The 16,385-nt window shown below is 52.2% G+C and overlaps 2 protein-coding genes, 1 long non-coding RNA gene and 2 other non-coding genes across 8 annotated transcripts in view; 4 read left to right on the top strand and 1 right to left on the bottom strand.

Annotated features, from left to right (window-relative positions):
• The first annotated feature begins 143 nt into the window (after positions 1–143).
• Positions 144–4,025, top strand: LOC125701913 (uncharacterized). The gene is made up of 3 exons (XR_007380394.1): positions 144–925; positions 1,052–1,149; positions 1,876–4,025. It is a non-coding gene; the product is annotated as an uncharacterized LOC125701913 (long non-coding RNA).
• Positions 4,026–4,923: 898 nt separating this feature from the next.
• SIRT4 (sirtuin 4) lies at positions 4,924–11,112 on the bottom strand. 4 transcript variants are annotated; one of them, XM_048964456.1, is made up of 6 exons: positions 11,045–11,112; positions 9,771–10,944; positions 8,494–8,999; positions 7,218–7,512; positions 6,168–6,371; positions 4,924–5,712 (listed from the first exon to the last, which is right to left on the bottom strand). In XM_048964456.1, exons 3-5 carry the CDS (start codon positions 8,991–8,993, stop codon positions 6,219–6,221), a joined length of 948 nt encoding a protein of 315 aa, XP_048820413.1. In that variant the 5' UTR covers positions 8,994–8,999; positions 9,771–10,944; positions 11,045–11,112; the 3' UTR covers positions 4,924–5,712; positions 6,168–6,218. The 4 variants fall into 4 exon arrangements, with proteins under 4 accessions (XP_048820413.1, XP_048820414.1, XP_048820415.1 ...); XM_048964457.1 differs by having other exon boundaries at positions 9,771–9,952; positions 11,045–11,108; XM_048964458.1 differs by adding an exon at positions 9,602–9,684 and having other exon boundaries at positions 9,771–11,107.
• A 249-nt stretch (positions 11,113–11,361) lies between these two features.
• Positions 11,362–11,502, top strand: LOC125701979 (U4 spliceosomal RNA). The gene has a single exon (XR_007380411.1). It is a non-coding gene; the product is annotated as a U4 spliceosomal RNA (small nuclear RNA).
• A 458-nt stretch (positions 11,503–11,960) lies between these two features.
• LOC125701980 (U4 spliceosomal RNA) lies at positions 11,961–12,101 on the top strand. The gene has a single exon (XR_007380412.1). It is a non-coding gene; the product is annotated as a U4 spliceosomal RNA (small nuclear RNA).
• Positions 12,102–12,988: 887 nt separating this feature from the next.
• PXN (paxillin) overlaps positions 12,989–16,385 on the top strand; it is a 40,901-nt gene continuing 37,504 nt past the window's right edge. Inside the window, exon 1 of the mRNA XM_048964452.1 lies at positions 12,989–13,084. Within this exon, the coding sequence (XP_048820409.1) occupies positions 13,072–13,084 (13 nt within the window). The 5' untranslated portion in view covers positions 12,989–13,071. The remainder of the gene's footprint in view (positions 13,085–16,385) is intronic.

Here is a 16,385-nt window from a genome sequence, read left to right as displayed (position 1 = left end):
CTCCGTGCTGCGCCGCGGCCTCGAGACGGGGAGGGAAGGAGAAAGGGGGGAAAGGAGGGAGACAGGGGGCGGGTTGGCGCGAAGCCCCGCCCCTTCCGCCACCCGCGTCCTTTGATTGGCCCCGAGCGGCGGCGGGCGCGGGGTCAGGAGGAGGTGCGGGCGGCGGGCGTGTGGTGTCGCGCCCCGAGCAGCCGTTATCCCGCGCCTCAGGCGGCGGTCGGGCCGTTCCGTTCCTCGCGGGGGCGGTGTCATTCCCAGCCCTCGGCAGGGCGCGGAAGGCGGGCGGTGGTGCTGCGCGGGTCGGCCTCGGCCCCTCTGTTCCTCCTGGCGCTGTGCGTCCCTTGGGGCGCGGCCGTGCGCGGGGCTGAGGCGTCCGTTGGCCATCGTCCGCTCCGGGCGACTCGTGTCCGGGCTGGGCTGCGGGGCTGAGGTGGAGTTAGCGGGCTGTGTGGAGCTGTGCGGCCTTCTGAGGGCCGTTTAACCTACAGCAAGCTGTGCCTGTAGGAGCTGCTCTCAAAGATGAGATGGAACCCGAGGATCTGCGAGAGGGCTCTGAGAAAGCAGGAGCAGAAGAAGAAGGAAGGAGCGGGCACGGTGCTGTGGGGGGCTGGGGCTCTGAGAGTGTTAGAATGGTCGCGGGATGGGATGGTGAATCACATCCTTCTTAGGAAATAAAATGAAACTTGAGTGCGTGCATCTTGTGTGCAGCTGCTGTGTGTCAGGGCAGACTGAGTCCTGCCTCTGTGGCAATGTTCATTTCCTATTTCCCTCAACTGTGCACATCTGTGAGTTTTCTGGAAGCGCTGAGCTCTGGGTTTTCCACAGAAATGTGGAGGATCCTGGCTGTGTTTCTTGTTCACACTCATCTGGTGGTGCAGAGGACTGGACAGTAGGTTTGAACGGCTCCCCTCCAGCAAGACTTCAGGTAGGGAATTTTGTCCCATAGTATCCAGTGCCGAGCCCCAGGCAGTGGCAGAGATGGGGACGTGCTGGGGTGGCTTTGTGTTGCTGAAGTCTCAGCATCCTCTTCTTTACTGTTTTCTGGGCCAAGATTTGCTGGACTCTGCAGGGACATTGAATTACTCCAACCATATGGGTGTTGCAGTGTTAAAGGAGAAGATATGCCAGCTGAGACAACGCATACAGAAAGTAAGCAACTATGCTCAGGATAATGACTGTGTTTCTGTTTCTGTCTGCAGACCTATACTACACGTTTCCACTTTTATTCTTCCACTCAGGCTCAACTTTTTTTCTTCCAATGCTTTGTAGTGAAGGAGGGGAAAAAAATACAGACTGTGGTAACGAGGTACTTTTTGTTAGTTAGGGAAGGGAGAGGACTGGGGTCTGCACACAAACCTGCAGGAAACATCTGTATCTGGAACAGTGGTTTTAAACTGAAGCAAGTTTGTTGTAGTAAATAGGCACAATTTTGATATGCTTATGCTGAAGCTGCATTGTGTTGTCAGGGGCTGAGCAAGGCCTAGCAGCTCGCTTGGGTCAGGCTCTCCAGCCTGCTTGTGTGGAGTGTGCACGCATCACTCTCTGTGCTGTGCCGTCCTCTGACACAAACTGCTTTTGTTCTTTTTTTCTTTCCCTCCTCTTCTATTCTTAGCCTTTGTAATTGTTGCCTGCTCAGCCAGTTGTCAGTGTGAGTGAGCATGAATTCCTCACTGTCTGTCTGTGTCCTCTGCATGGTTTCCTGTATCTGTCAGGACTTGGGTGCACAGGTGACAGACCCCAATGGGGAATCCTCCACTTAAAACATCTTGCAGTAACAGTACGATCAGAGGAAAAGGATTACTGCTCTGCTTTCTGTTGTTACTCAAAAAATATCATCCACCTTTTTTCTTTTTTTTTTCTTCTTTTTTTTTTAAGATCCACCTGAAGAAATCAAAGCTATCTAGCAGCCCATGTTCCAGAATTTCCTGCCCTTTGGAAAGAAAGCTTCAGCCAGAAGAAATCTGGCATCTGAAAGATATTTTCACAGTGTTTGTTTGGTGATGAAAATGGCCCCACCAGTCAGACTGAAGATGCGAAGTCCTCTATTCTACATTTATTGTTTCACGTGTGTAATTTTTTCTGTAATCTAAAAACACAGCTGTTCAGGTGAAGTTAATTTAGATCTTGAAACCTCTGCACTGAGACACTGTTAGGGATTCAGGGTGATGTGATAAGAAATGCTGATTTCAGGCACTTGGCTGAGACCCTCTTCATTCCTTTCCCACTAACACCAGTTGTCCTCTCAGGATTGCTGCTGTTTACCTGGTACCCCAGGACAGGGTGTGTGAGAAGGCTCCATCTGTCCTGCCCAAGCCGTAGGTTTTGAGTGAATAGACCAAGGAAAGCAGTCAGTTGGCTCTGCTTTGAAATGTCTGCTTTTTCTCTGTACAGGTGAGAAGAATAGGAAGGGACGACATCCAGGGCTGTTGTGTGGGAAGAGGTACACTCTAGAGGGTGGATTTTGCCCCTTTTGCTCCAAGGCTCCAGAACCTCCCAAGTTCACAATGCCAGAATCTTTGGTCCTTTCTAAGCAATCATGAATCAGCAGGTTTGTTGGTAGGAGCAGTCTGACTGCAAGGCAGCATCCTTCGGGCCTCCTGTAGTCTGTGCTGCCTTCACTGGAGCACTGTTTGTGAAGTGCCTCAGGCTGCAGGGCTCTGTTACAGAGTTTGCTCTGAGGGTTTGTGCAGAACTGAAGACAAGGATTGCTAAATAGGAAGCAGCTTTTATTTGCTTTGGGTAACTCCTACCCCACTTCCAGAGGAGGGGCAGAAGGATCTGTTCTAAGGTACTCACAGCTCCTGTAGCCAAACCTCAGGAACTTGTCCTAGTAGGAAAAGCTGTAAGAAAAAAGGGAGGAGTACATTGTTTTCAGGCTATTGATTTCAGCTAATTTTCTGGGGGGAGAAAAAAGTATTGTTGGCTAATGTGTGCTTTTGCTAACCACAGATGGACAGAGCTGCCACTTCAAGCCCAGGTCTGAAATGTTGGTGTAGTGGCCTAACAGTGAAGACCAGAAAAGGTAGAAGGTTCAGTTGTGGTGGATGGTCCAGGCTGGTTTTGAGCAGACAAGGCATTATTTCCTCCCTGGCAAAGGGGGAAGAAATCACTGCCCCAGCTCTGTGACATGCCTTTCCTGTTAGTTTCAGCCAGTGGATGATTTGTGTTCTTTGTACTGAACTGTGGAGGTTTCTGTAACTCCCTTCAGAGTGGTAACTACATCAGTAAGCCTGAAGCAGGCTTCTCAAGATTGGTCTTTGCTAGCTACCTGCAGTGACAGCTCTTGGTAGCTGTTATCTCTCTGCATCGCACCTTGCCACACAAACAGTCCCAAAGAAGTGACAGGGGAAGGTGTTGGTCAATGTTAAAGCAGGTATGGCTTTTGGCTTAGAACTTCAGGCTTTCTGTGGCATTTCTCAGATGGGCAAACTTAGTTCCCAATGGTGTGTAGGTCAGTTTTAATAGTGCTGGATCAGCTTGGCACCAAAAACAGGACAATTTCATCTCAACCTCATATACTTATTTTAAGCGTATGCTTGTTAACATATAATAAACCATGCACAGGAAATTTACTGCAAATGCTCATTATCTGCTTTAAGTCTCTGTCCCCAGCGACTTAAAAGCACGTAGTGTAAGCAGTGGAGGGTCAGGGTAACACAACCCATTTCTCAGTGATGCTGAAGAGACACCCTGCTTCTCCTCTCCCAGATACTCAATGCTGAACTGGAAAAGAGGCACAGATAGAAGGCTGAGTTACCTGTCACATCTGGTGATTTTGAGTCCTCACTAGAAATGAGGCCTCTTGTTTTGGACTCCCTGGCAATGCTGCCATCTCAGAATGTTGGCACTAATGACATCTAACCTGCAGCCCCTGTTTTTAACACGCCCGTGCTGTGCAAGCTTCCAGATGGTACAGAAGATGATGTGGAGAGTGAAAACCCCGGCCCTGGTTCCTCTGCCAAGGAGGCTTAAATGTCTTCTTACATGGAAAACCTAAGTGAATAAACATGGTGCAGGCGCCCAGATTGTGTGTAGAAACTGTGATGCCTTAGCAATGATTTGTGCCAAAGCTTTGGTTAGTAGGACAGCTGTGCTGCACAGAAGTAGATTGACATCTCTGAGCTTTTTTCACTACCAAACAGCAGATTTCTTCACACTGGAAAGTGGGGTCTCCCTTGAATGGGAGCAGAAGTGAATGCTTCTCATGTGGCTTTTAAGTGAAATATTGTCCCCTTTGGCCCTTAGAACTGAGTCTTGAAACACTGAGTATCTGATTCCCTTTACTTTCTGCAGGATTGATCCCCTGTATCCACTGGATTCTGTACTTGGGATGGGTTTGAAGCAACAACAAAAGAGAAGCAACGTAGCATTTTGTGGTCACATCTCCTTGCTTTGTTACTGCCCTCTTAGCAAATGACTCTGGCTCCCTTGCATCCAACAGCTTGTTAACAGTTCTTGTCAGAATAGTAATATGGGGCATGTTAGGTGAAGGGCAGGACTGGGCTTTTGAAAGACCCCAACGTGGCCAGGAGGGGAGTGGTAAAATGATGTGGGAGGTTGGATCCAAAATGTAATGTTTCAGGCTGGGCAAGATTCTATCTTTTACTCCACATATGGTATAATTTGTATATATATATATGTATAATATGTATAATATGTATATATATATAAATACCACCCTATGGATCAACAAAACGTGGCTGCCCAGCAGGGATGGATCTGCTGTTAGGAGTGTATCAAATCACATCTATAAAAGCCTGAGGTAATCCCTAGGGAAACCTACTGTACAGATTTAATTGTATCTCTTAATTCATCAGCTGTTAGTAATTACATCCTGCATTTTTGCAGTGGAAAAAATGAACCAAGCTGGCTACTGAGACTGACAATAAATCACAGGAGGGAGAGGAAATTACAACGCAAATAGAAACAGTCACGTAAACAATTTTAATTTGCTACTTAGCTATTCATTAATTAAATAACACCTTTTAGAAATGCAGTTTTGAAAAGGCAGCAGTGACACTGAAAGCAGCTCTGGTCAGATTAGCTGAAACTAAATCCTCTGGCATCTCAACAATATGCCATTTTTAAAAGGTTGATAGTAAGCAGTTCAGCTGGCAGTTAGAGCAGTGCTGACTTCCCCTCCTTGCTGATATCAGCTCTGTAGCCCATGCTTTCAGATAATTTATTACAAGAGCAGTATTCTTGTTCAGCTCCTCTTTTGATCCATTTTTGGGGGGAATGACAACTGTAGAGTTCTTTTTGCCTCCTTTACCCTCTCTGTATGCTCCATGTTTGCCCACAAATGACCTGGGATCCAGCTGGTACTGGGTGTTCCATATCACTCTCCTGTGCTGTTCTGTGTGGAGTAACTCCGTCAAGCTCCCTGTCCTCCATTCTTGACAACTATTTAAAAAAAAGTATAAAAAAAAAATATTTTGTTCTCAGATGTCTGAATATCCTGTCCCAGTCTGGTCCTCTGCCAGTGAATGCAAAGAAAAGGAGCTGTTTACACAGTAAGGGAAGGCAAAAAAACCCCCTCCTTTTCATCATTCTTCTCCTTCCTTGTTAAGTGAAGATGGTTTCAGTGCAGAAAACTGTCAGGCTGACATGTGTGAGGCTTGCTGCCCTCTCCTGGCATCACCGGGTGCCACGTGTAAAGATCTGATGGCTGCCCTTCAGACCGAAGTAATTCCCCTGTGGAGAGATGAAGTCCTGCAGGAATGGAGAGAAGAAGCTGCTTTACAGATGAAATTGAACATTTACATTATTCACGTTTCACAACAGCGGTGTTTTGATGAACCAGATCAGTTCAACCAGGCACAGCTTTCAAATCAGCAGGGACTCGAGAACCCGCTCTGCTACCAAGAAAGATTGCAGCGTGCAAAGGCACCAGCACTCATCATGCTCTCTGAATCTGCAGATGATCCCCTGCAGCTCTGCCACTGTGCCAGACGGACTGGGAGCACCCTCATGGTTGTCCATGATGGCAGGAGGTGGCACCACGGCCCACCTGAGCACCCCAGGGACAGATGGGAGGATGCAGCCAGGCTTCAAAGCTCTGAATGGACTTCAGTTGTCTGAATGGATTTCAGTTCAGCTCCAGCATCTGCTGGCTATTTAAACCCTCATTCTTACCCTTTATGGTGACTGCCCTGGGAGGTACCCACCTTGTAGAGAGAATTTTACCCCTGATAGCCACTGCTGCTCAGCTCGTTGGCTCAGTGTGCAACTATCAAAGGCAGCAGCTCTCCACAGCGGGAATTCAGCTTGAGGGATGCAAAGTGATCTAACCTCGTGGGCCCAATGTTGAGGACTGCTATTGGCAGCTGCTTCTCTCTGGCTGCCAGCGCAAACCTGTAACCAGAGTACACCTGCAGGAACACCAGAAGACAGAGTTATCGGCAGCACAGGCAAAGAACACTGACAGAAAGTGAAATAGATGATGGTTGGCTGGGAAATGGGCTGTATATGTATGCTGTGTTATGCAGCTGCACTTAATTCAGGCAGGGGGTTTCTCCATTCAGAAAAGGACAACAATTTTTAACCTCTCACCAGAGAAAAGTTTTCAGTTTTGGAGAAAATACATCAAAGGGAAAGTTCTTGTCTTTCACTAATTCTCTGCAGCAGTTTTTGCTACTTATCATAGGTCCTTAAACGATTCTGCTTTGGTGGTTCTCACATGGCCCAGCTTAGGTGCTACAAGAATGAACCTAAGGCATTTCAATCATTCCTGTATGAAGGATTATGAGCTCAAAAAGGGTGAGCTCAAGGAATTTATCTCCAGTATCCTGAAGCAAAGAGAAGAGCAATCAGGCCTTTGGTTTATGCCTTTCTGGAAGGTGTTAAAGTTGTTTTTCTTAATGTAATAGAACTTGTTCTTGCAAAAATTGCTTATTAATTCTCCAAAAGCTTCCACAGGTTCAACAGCAGGGTTTTCTAGACCACCTTACCTTGCACTTGTAAGATAATGGCTAATAGAGAAAACACACTGTGATACAACGTGCAGCAAGTGGAGGCTTTTCTGCTCTCTTCCTCAGAAGTTTAACTAGGAATTAGAGGTCCTAAAATTCAAATCCCAACAAGCAGTAATAATTACTGAGACGCTGAAGTGGCTGTGGTGATCTGCCAGCAAGCAGCCGTCCTCAGCTATGGGACCAAGGGCTGCTGCAGACAGCAGTACAGAAACAGGAAGTAGCGTGGGAGGAAGACTTTGCTACCTGCATAGAGGATCCTGCCACCAGCATGGAGTCTGACTCTGCCAGCCGTTGGTGCACAAAATCCACCTTTTCCCGGCTCACTGTGTCTCCAAAGAACGTCACGTCAGGCTTCAGGATTCCACCACACTTCCTGCAAGCTGGGACTTGGAAATTGCGCACCTGCTCGTCCGTGAGGAAGACATCCCCATCTGGAGCCACACCAAGGGCTTCAGCTTTCCAGCTAGGGTTCAGAGCTTCAAAGTGCTCCTGAAGCTCAGAGCGTGAGGTTTGATCACCACAGGTCAGGCAGAAAACCCTGAAATGCAGAGCAAAGCCTGAACAGAGACCTTTACATCAGCTGAAGCCCTGGAGCCATAACTTGCTCTTTACAAGGCCTGGGCAGTCCGTTTCCATTACATTTATGTACTGCGTAGTGCAGTGAGAGGTAGATTGTGTTTTTGTAGTGGAAATTCCCAGTATTTCTGTATGTAGCATAGGAGATAAGTTGCCTTTCACAAAGAAAGTTGCTGAACACAGTAAAGTTGAGACTGGGGCGTTCCAACCTAGGTAAAATTGGCATGGGCACTAGGTAGGGAAATCGTATAGGGTAGGGAGAGTCTGGTACAGGACAGAACAAGCATGCAGATAGTTGAAAATATTGTACTCCTATCACCATAAGAAGTACAGAACCCAAAGACAGTGGGTTGGTAACAGACATTGTATGGAAGCGTAGCATAGCAACAGTGTTGGAAGATTGTGAGCCTGAGATGCTGAACCAATGAGTGCCAGGAGAGGCTTTACCTGCGTTGGACCCAGGGTAACAGTGGATTTTACTGACCAGTTGCACAATTTCTGCCTTGTCAGCAGGGGGTGTGTGTCCATTACTGCAATAATGAATGAACTGCTCTTCACAGAGATCTTTGCCTGATTAGAAATTTTTGATCTTGAGCGTGTTTCTCACACAGGCCAGTGAGCTTTCTGCCTGCCTCCAGCTGTTGCTTTGCAGGGACGCTCTACTCTATGCACTTTGACCCCTACCTTGAATTCCCTCTCACAGTCAAGGCTGTGCTTTTTCATCTGGAAGTTTTGGGTGATCACAGGCAGCTTGCAGTGCTCTGCTCTGATTGCCTGACCTGAGCGTTCCTGGCACTGCCCTCTCGCCTTTGAGACCCCATCTCCACTAGCACAGCGCATTTATGTGCTGTCTCCCTTCTCAGCAGCTAACACTGCACCTACACACTGGTGACCCAGAGCAGAACAGCCATGGTCAACCATCTTCCCTCTACCCAGAGAGTACCTGTGCGTGCAGCCGTGCAGTTCTGTCACGCGCTGGCTCCCAGCTTTGGTGTGAAGCGCATCCACGTTCTGGGTCACCAACCAGTGCAGCTTCCCCAGCTTTTCCCACTGCCTCAGCACCAGGTGGGCCGTGTTTGGCTGATGGGAGGAGAACTGTGGCCAGCCCACAAAGTTCCTTGCCCAGTAGCGCTGCCGGGCGCTGGCACTGCGGACGAACTCAACGTGCTGGATGGGCCGCCGGTCCGACCTGGCATAGAGCCCCACTCCTTCTGAGCGGTAATCAGGGATCCCCGACTCAGTGGAGATTCCAGCTCCGGTCATTACAAACAGCTTCTTGGAGCTGGAAATAAAACGCTGCATCTCTTCTACTTCTGCGGGATGCGGGGGGAGGCAGGCCGGTACAAAAGCCAGGTTTGGGGACAAGCTGGGGACAGAGCGGTGCTGGAGATGGTGTGGTCTGATGGCTCTGCAGCCTCCTGGGAGCTTCCTGGCAGGGAACATGTTGAGCTAAAAGCCAAGAACAGGACACGAGGCAGGTAAATGAGAGCAAAGGGCCTGCTGTCCTGCAATTCTCCAGAAAATGACGCTGACAGTTCTTTGCACTTTTTTTTTTTCCTTTTTTTCTTGTAAAGAAACCCAAATTACTTTGGAAATAAGACAGCATTCCTACATTTCCATGTCCTGTTCACAGAGTAACACTGAGGAAAGCTCAGAAGGTACAGAGTGAAACAGTAATTGGCTCTAAGAACACCCATCCCGGTGCTCCCAGTGGCAGCTCGGCACTGCTTAAACTGCTTCCAGCGCCCCATTCCTGTCCCTCACCATCAAAAGAGCTCTCAGAAGGAAATGTTTTGATGGGGAATGAAATGGAGCTGTGACCCACAAATGGAGACAGCGTGTAGGCTGGCCCACAAAAGGGGGATGCAGGGAAGGCTTAGAAGCAAAAAAATAATACGTCTGAGAGACACTGCGGAGCACCAGAACAGCATCAGGGAAAAACTTACAGAAGAATTCTTGGGAAATGCAAGGCTGCTTTGAAAACCCAAGTGCTCAGACGTCAGCGGTACAAACCAAAAAGGCCCACGGATAGCGTTGGCTTTAGCACCCACCCGAAATGCTGTGCAGGCAGAGGACAGGCAGCACAAGGCAGGAGACAGGCCGGGAATTCAGAGCTGTGCCACCCGGGTCCTTTCTGCTGTAACAGCGACATGGCGGGGTCACACAGCGACGTGGCTGGTGAGACAGCAATGTTACAGCAAGCAGAGCCCAACCGCGTACCTTTCATAGCGCTGCCAGCTCCGAGAAGGGCTTCCTGCCAGCAGGGCTTTGTGGGAAGCGCAGTCTGCACGCAGCTCAGCCCTCAGCACGGCGACTACAGCTCCCGTGGTTCAAAGAACAGAAGCCCAGCTTCCTGCAGGGTTACAGCCCTCGTGCGGCGCCGGGTGCCTCGCAGCTGCCCTCTAGGAACAGTCCGGGAATAAAATAAACTCTGATTTGTGTTCAGGTGGCGGTAGCAGCTGTGATAAAATGCATCGTAGGTGCTTGTATTAAAAAAAGGCATTTTCCCTTCCCTGCTAGTGTCAGGTCCTGGCCTCAAAATGATCAACAGTGGGAAAACTGAGGGCTCCCAGCGTGCTCAGCCTGGTGTATGTGTGGCATAACTGGAAAATATGGGCACATGTCAGCAAGGAGGGACAAGTCGTGGAAACCCGGTCTGCTGCACTGCAGTTAACGTGGCCAAGCTGCTCTGCGTGCAGCTTTCTAGGGAGGCATGGAGGACAAAGATGAAGCTGCTGCAGGAGGTGCAGCTCTGCTGGCTCAGTGAGCCACTGTGATGATGTATGAGGTTGGATATCAGGAAACAGAAAGGGTTTGCAGAAAGGGTTGTTAAGCACTGGAATGGGCTCCCCAGGGAGGTGGTTGAGGCACCAGCCCTGATGTGTTTAAAAACCGTTTGGATGTGGCGCTCAGGGACGTGATTCAGCAGAGGGTTGTTAGGGTAGTTGGGGTTGGACTCGATGATCTTTATGGTCTTTTCCAACCTGAGTGATTCTACGATTCTATGAGGTGGCAGAAAGCCAACGGAGCAGCAGTGGTGCGTGGTGAATGATACTGAGGCTCAATTGCTATTAGCTTTAAAGGTTTTCAAACAGTGCCTGAAAAATCCTGTATGTCTTACAGTCTGCAGAGGCAGTTCTCTCCTTGTCTTGCAAGGAAGCCGATCGGTTTTGGTGCTGGCTTTCTCCGGGCAGTGATGCTCTCTGCAATTCGGTTATTCAGAGTTTCTGGAAAACTGGATCCCGGCTGGAACAACCTCTGTGCTGGGCTGCCTGCCTGCTGCCCCTGCCAGCACCTGGTTGTGCCTCTGCTCGGTGCACGTTTCAGTCTCCACATTCCATCCATATTCACGATAAACCGCAGGATTTGAGGGTTTGTTTCATTAGAGAGGAGCCTTTTAAAAATAATTATTACTTTACAAAAAGGAGGAGAGAAAAAAGGAGAAGGAGGAGCGCCCCGCCGCACAGCTCAGCCCGATCCGGCCGCCCACCTACCGGCACACCGCACGCTCTCCGAACCCCTCCTCGCTCGCAGGCGCCGCCCGCCCAGGGCTGTGACGCGCCGCGCCGTGGCGCCCCTTCCCTCCCCGCGCTCATCAGCATAGCGGGCTCCCGGCACACCCCGCGCGCCAACTCCGCCGCCGCTCCGCGCCGCCGCGCTCATCCCGCACACACGGGCGCTCCGGGCGCGGCGCGGCAGCGGCGGGGAGCGCGCGGGGCCGGAGGCGAGGGGCGCGCGGGGCCGCGGCGGCGCGCTCTGATGTAGGCGGCGGTGCGGCTGCGGGGGCCGCGGCGGCGCGGAAGGAGCAGTCAGCTTTGCGCAGTGGCAGTATCGTAGCCAATGAGGTTTATCCGAGGCGCGATTATTGCTAGTTGAAAACTTTTCCCAATACCCCGCCATGACGACTTGAAATATAGTCGGCATTGGCAATTTTTGAGAGCCTCCCCGGAGGCTGATTTCTCGTGGTTAACGACAGAGCGATGAGTGCTGAGGATGTTCCTCGCCTCGTTTCTTTCATTCTCTCACTCCTTGGCGTAGAGCGTTCTTTCTCTCGGGGCGCTCCCAGCGGCCCGGTGGCGCTGCACGTTACCGGAGCAGCGGAGGGGATGCCGCACCCCGAGGGCGGGGCTGGGATCTGAGGAGCGCCCCGCCGGCGGGGAGAGCCGGGGTTTCCCGCGTGACGTCATGCCTGCTTTGCATAGTACTTCCCAGCATGCCTCGCGGCCGCCCGCTGCCTACCTCGGAGGTGGGCACGACGGGGGGCTGCGCTCCTCCCCGTAACCCCGGGACCGCGATACCGGGCGGGGCCGGCGGCAGTAAGGACGGGGGACCGGCGGCGATGCGGGGCCACTCGCCGTGACAGCGCCAGTGGCCCCGGTGCCTGGGCTGGCGGCAGAGAGAAAGGCGGTCAGCTTTGCGCAGTGGCAGTATCGTAGCCAATGAGGTTAATCCGAGGCGCGATTATTGCTAATTGAAAACTTTTCCCAATACCCCGCCATGACGACTTGAAATATAGTCGGCATTGGCAATTTTTGACAGTCTCTACGGAGACTGAATTGTGATGGTTAAAAGTAGAAAGTTGAATTCTTGTATTGCTCCAGTCTGTAGTACCGGCGCGGCGTCTTGCGGTCGTGCCGCGGTTCTCTTGCACCGCGGTGGGTGGGGAAGGCGGCTGAGCAATGAGTGGAAGCCGGGCTGCGGCTGTCCTGTTTTCCCTTCCTTGCTGGCAGCATCCACGTGGAAGTGCGGCCTGAAGCGCAGGGCTCCGTTGCACGCCTTCCAGTCGCTCACTGGGGCTTCGTACGCGTTCTTCTCTGCCAAGCGTTCAGTCTGATGCAAATAAGAGCGCTGCTCGCAACACCGCCGAAGAAGTGAGCTCTGATTTCTCCTGGCTGGCAACCTGAGCGCTGTGCGGGGTAACGGTGCTGGCCCGGCAGCGCCGGCTTCGAGAGGGATGGACGGAGGGCTGGCAGCAGCAGGTGCTCTGCATGGGGTCGGTGCTTAGCTTGGCCATTGACTTCATTTCCAGCTCTCTGACCCGCTTGCTATCTGCCCAGCGGGGCGATAATTCCTTACCATAACTTCTGCAGAAGATAAGGAAGGAGCCGAGTCACAGCGCGCTGCAGTCCCGGGGCAGAGTGCAGGAGGGGAATGGTGACACGGGCTAAAGTTGCTTCCAGCAGCCGGGTTGCCCCGCAGCAGGCATAGGGCGAGCTTCGGGGGCAGAGCCGCTTTATTTTTTGTGGGGGGCGGCTGAGGGGACGGGGCGGGCTCAGTCCGGAGCGGGGCGGGCTCAGGGAACGCCTCGTCGCCCTCCGCAGCTCCCAACACGAGGTCGGAGCGCGGGGACCCCGAGCTGCCCGCCGCGCCGTGCCGGGGCGTTCCCCTCGCTCCCGCCGGCAGGGGGCAGCCGCGGGCACGCGCGACGCCAACGGGAGCGCGCGGGCGGCGGGCACGCGCGGGGGCGGGGCGGGAAAGTTGCGAGGCGCTGAGGAGAGCGGGCGGCGGCACCACCGGCACCATGGACGACCTCGGTGAGTTCCCGGCGCTCCTCAACGGGCTGCGGGCCGCCTCTCTGGCCGCGGGATTCGGCCGGGATCCGTGCCGGCGGCCGGGGCTCCCCGAGGTGCCGCGTCCCTCCAGCTGGCCGCTCGGGCCCGCCGCCCCGGGGCACGGCACGGCTCGGCTCGGCTTCGCCCCGCCTGCCCGATCCCGGCCCGTGCGCGGGGTGCGGCCCGCGGAGCTCGGCGGCGCGGAGTCCCGCGCGTGGAAGCGATGGGAGCGGGCTGGGAGGGGCCGCAGCGCTGCTGCCATCCGCCTCCAGCAGCGAGCGGCGGGCTGCCTATGAACGAGGAATGGAGGGCTGAAGAAGGTCCGAGTTTGGACCTCTCCTGCTCTGCTGAGGCGTTGCTCGTTAGCGCGGTCGAAGTGGAGGTTCTAGGATAAGGTATAACTCCGTCCCAACAGCTTGGTTTCATCGGGTCACACTCACACCGGGTCCTTCTCGGTTTTTGTGCAGTCTTTCATGTTGGACGGCATCTGACGATCCTACAATAACCATCCGAACAAGAAAAGCTCTCTTTCTCTCATCTAAATCTACAGAATTTATCTTAAAAAGAGCACACCAGTGCTTTCCCTCTGCAAATCACTGCAGCTCCCTTGTTTTTCTAAAGGCTCTCAGCTTTTGGATATCAGGGGAAGCTCTTCACAGATAGAGCGGTGAGCTGCTGGGACAGGCTGCACAGGCAGCCTGTGGATGCCTCAATGCTGGAGGTCTGAAGAGGCCAGGTTGGATGGGGCCCTGGGCAGCCTGATCTGGTATTACAGGTGGAGGTTGGCTGCCCTGCCTGTGGTGGGGAGTTGGAGCTTGGTGACCCTCGGGGTCCCTTCCAACCCAAGCCATTCAGTGATTGGGATACATAAATCAGGCGAAGCGCTGTGCTGTGCTCGTACACTGTGTAGGTTCAGAGTTGATGCTGCATAAAATCAGCTGAGATACCCCTGTATGGTGCAGAAACTGCTCTTGTGCCTGGCTGGGTGTGACGGAGCACCGCACAGCACCAGTGATGTCTCTATTCCTAACTCCCTCAGCTTATCATAAATCTTTGGGCCATCCCTCTCCCTTCCAGAGGAGCTGATGGAATGTTGGTCAATGCGTAGTCCTGCACTGTAAAACTCAGACCCAGAGGTACCTTGGTTGGTCTGGACAGGTTACGAAACACCAGCGGGTGTGGGTTTGGGTCACACTGGGGATTTGGATTTGATCGGAGCTGAAAAGACTTTGCTCAGTTTTTTTTCCCCACCCTCAGTGCTGGAGGAATGGCGTCGCAGTGCACGGCTCCTGCAGGAAGCTGCGTCCCAGCAGCACAGGGAGCTCAACGCTGGGCCTGACAAAACTGCAGCAGCACATGGTGGGGACGGGGGGGGTGGGGAGCCTGGGCAGCTGGCCAGGCTCGCATTGCCTGCCCTGAGCCTCAGAGGAAACGCTTTGCGGACGTGCTTGGAGTTGGGCAGGAAGCTCGCTGTTCTGCGGCGCTGTGGATGGGTGTGGAGAATAAAACCTGGTCCTGAGCAGTGTGGGTCCTGGCTTGGGAGTGTATCACCCAGAGCTTCCCAGAGTGCAGTGTTGTTATGTGCTGTGCCCCCAGCAACAGGTGATCTGTCACATGCATTTGCTTCAGGCAGATTGAGCTGCTGAATTATTCCTGGTTCCGTGGCACTACCTTGTCTAAGTCATGTGGAGCGTTATTTATTTACTGAGAGCTTTGGCAACTCCAAACAGAAGTGGTGTTGCTTTTAAAAGCTGTCTTTTGGAGGCTGTAAAATTCCCGTTTCGTTACTGCTTGGTTATTTTTTCAGACACTTTTTTTTTTTTTTTTTCACTGGGTTTTGCAATCAGAAACAAAACAGCATTCAGTGGAGCTTGTGAGAGATCTTTTGCAAAGTTGTTTCTGCTGTTTGTTAAGAATGTACTTACGGCGGTGCTTTGGCTGTGCTGTAAGGAGCTCGTTGGAGGTGTGCTTGCTCACTGCTAGGAGGATGTTTCATTTTGGAGAATGTCTGCCTAGCGACGTGGCTTTGGAACTTCTGGGCATGAAGATTCAGAGTACAAGAGATTGTTCTTTAAAAGTTGTCTCTCTCTGAGGAGCTTCCAGCACTCCATCTGTATGACTTAACTCTCTCAGGGTTTGCATACTGCTGGTTGTGCACGGGGAAGGGGCTCAGCAAGGCCTGCCTGCCACCTCTCCCATCAGGTCTGTGCTGTTGGCCTCGTGGATTCCTGCTGCTTCTGCCTGTTCCTTCCGTCTGCAATCATACGTATTGGGTTTTGGTTTTTAGTTGACTGAAATTGCTGGGAAATTGCTGACAGTCAGCTGTGCCCAGGGAGCGGTGCTGGGGGGAAGGGCTGCTCAGGTAGTTTGGTGCTTTCTGCTGGCTCAGGTTTCCGAGTCGTTCCTGGTGCTGGGCAAGAAGACTGCAAACAGAGCTGCTGCTCTGCACAATGGGGTTCTGACTTGTTTCAGCTTCTTAGCTGTTCTGAGCCCTTGTAAAACAGGGGCTTCATTGTCCTGAGCAGCTCAGACAGGGAGTCCTCTGCCTCAAGCAGTGTGCGATGCAGAGAGGCTTCTTTTCTTGCTGCTCTATTTCCATGGAAAGTCGGGACTCTGTGCTGTCTTTAGCTGCTTTGTCTCTGTCTGGGAGAGGTCAACTTACCCCGAGTGTTCAGCCGCCCTCCTGGTTAAAACTGATCCTCTGACACCATCTCAACCATTAGAGGAAGAAACGGGTAGTTCCATCTCTGCCTGCTCTCTCATGCCAGTGGAATCACAGTGCCTCGATTTCTCTTCATCCTTTTTTTCTCATCCACTTTCCCCTTAAACTGTATTGTATGAAACATGAAGCTCCAGAAAGGTCAGATTTCGGAAGTCTGGCAGCGGAACAAGTGGTAACAGTGCACTTCTGGTGACATCGGGGTGGTTTTTCTGACCTACTGCTATGACAGAGATGTTTAAATTCCTTAAGCTGAATCTGTGTGACAGCAGTGCAGCTGCGGGGGAGCAGGAAACAGCCTGCGGCCACCAAACAGATCTGTCAGGATCAGAGTGCTGTGTTAGCTGTGATAGCCCGGAGCTCCTGCAGCTTTGGAGAAAGCAGGAGCACGTTCTGAATTCAGCCATGTTACCCTGGTGGAAAAGCAGGGTGTGTGAGCGGGATCTCAGCTCGCAGCTCAGGCTGTGCTCCCATCTGTGTGCTGCTCTGTGCCCCGTTCTGTCTGATGAGGAAGCTGTTAATGAACATGTGCTTCAGCTGCATGAAAGTGAGGCATTGTCCCGG

Source organism: Lagopus muta, chromosome 17, assembly GCF_023343835.1.
Source record: "Lagopus muta isolate bLagMut1 chromosome 17, bLagMut1 primary, whole genome shotgun sequence".
Lineage (NCBI taxonomy): Eukaryota > Metazoa > Chordata > Aves > Galliformes > Phasianidae > Lagopus > Lagopus muta.
Note: the sequence above shows the minus strand (reverse complement) of the source record. Positions and strands in the feature narration are given on the sequence as shown.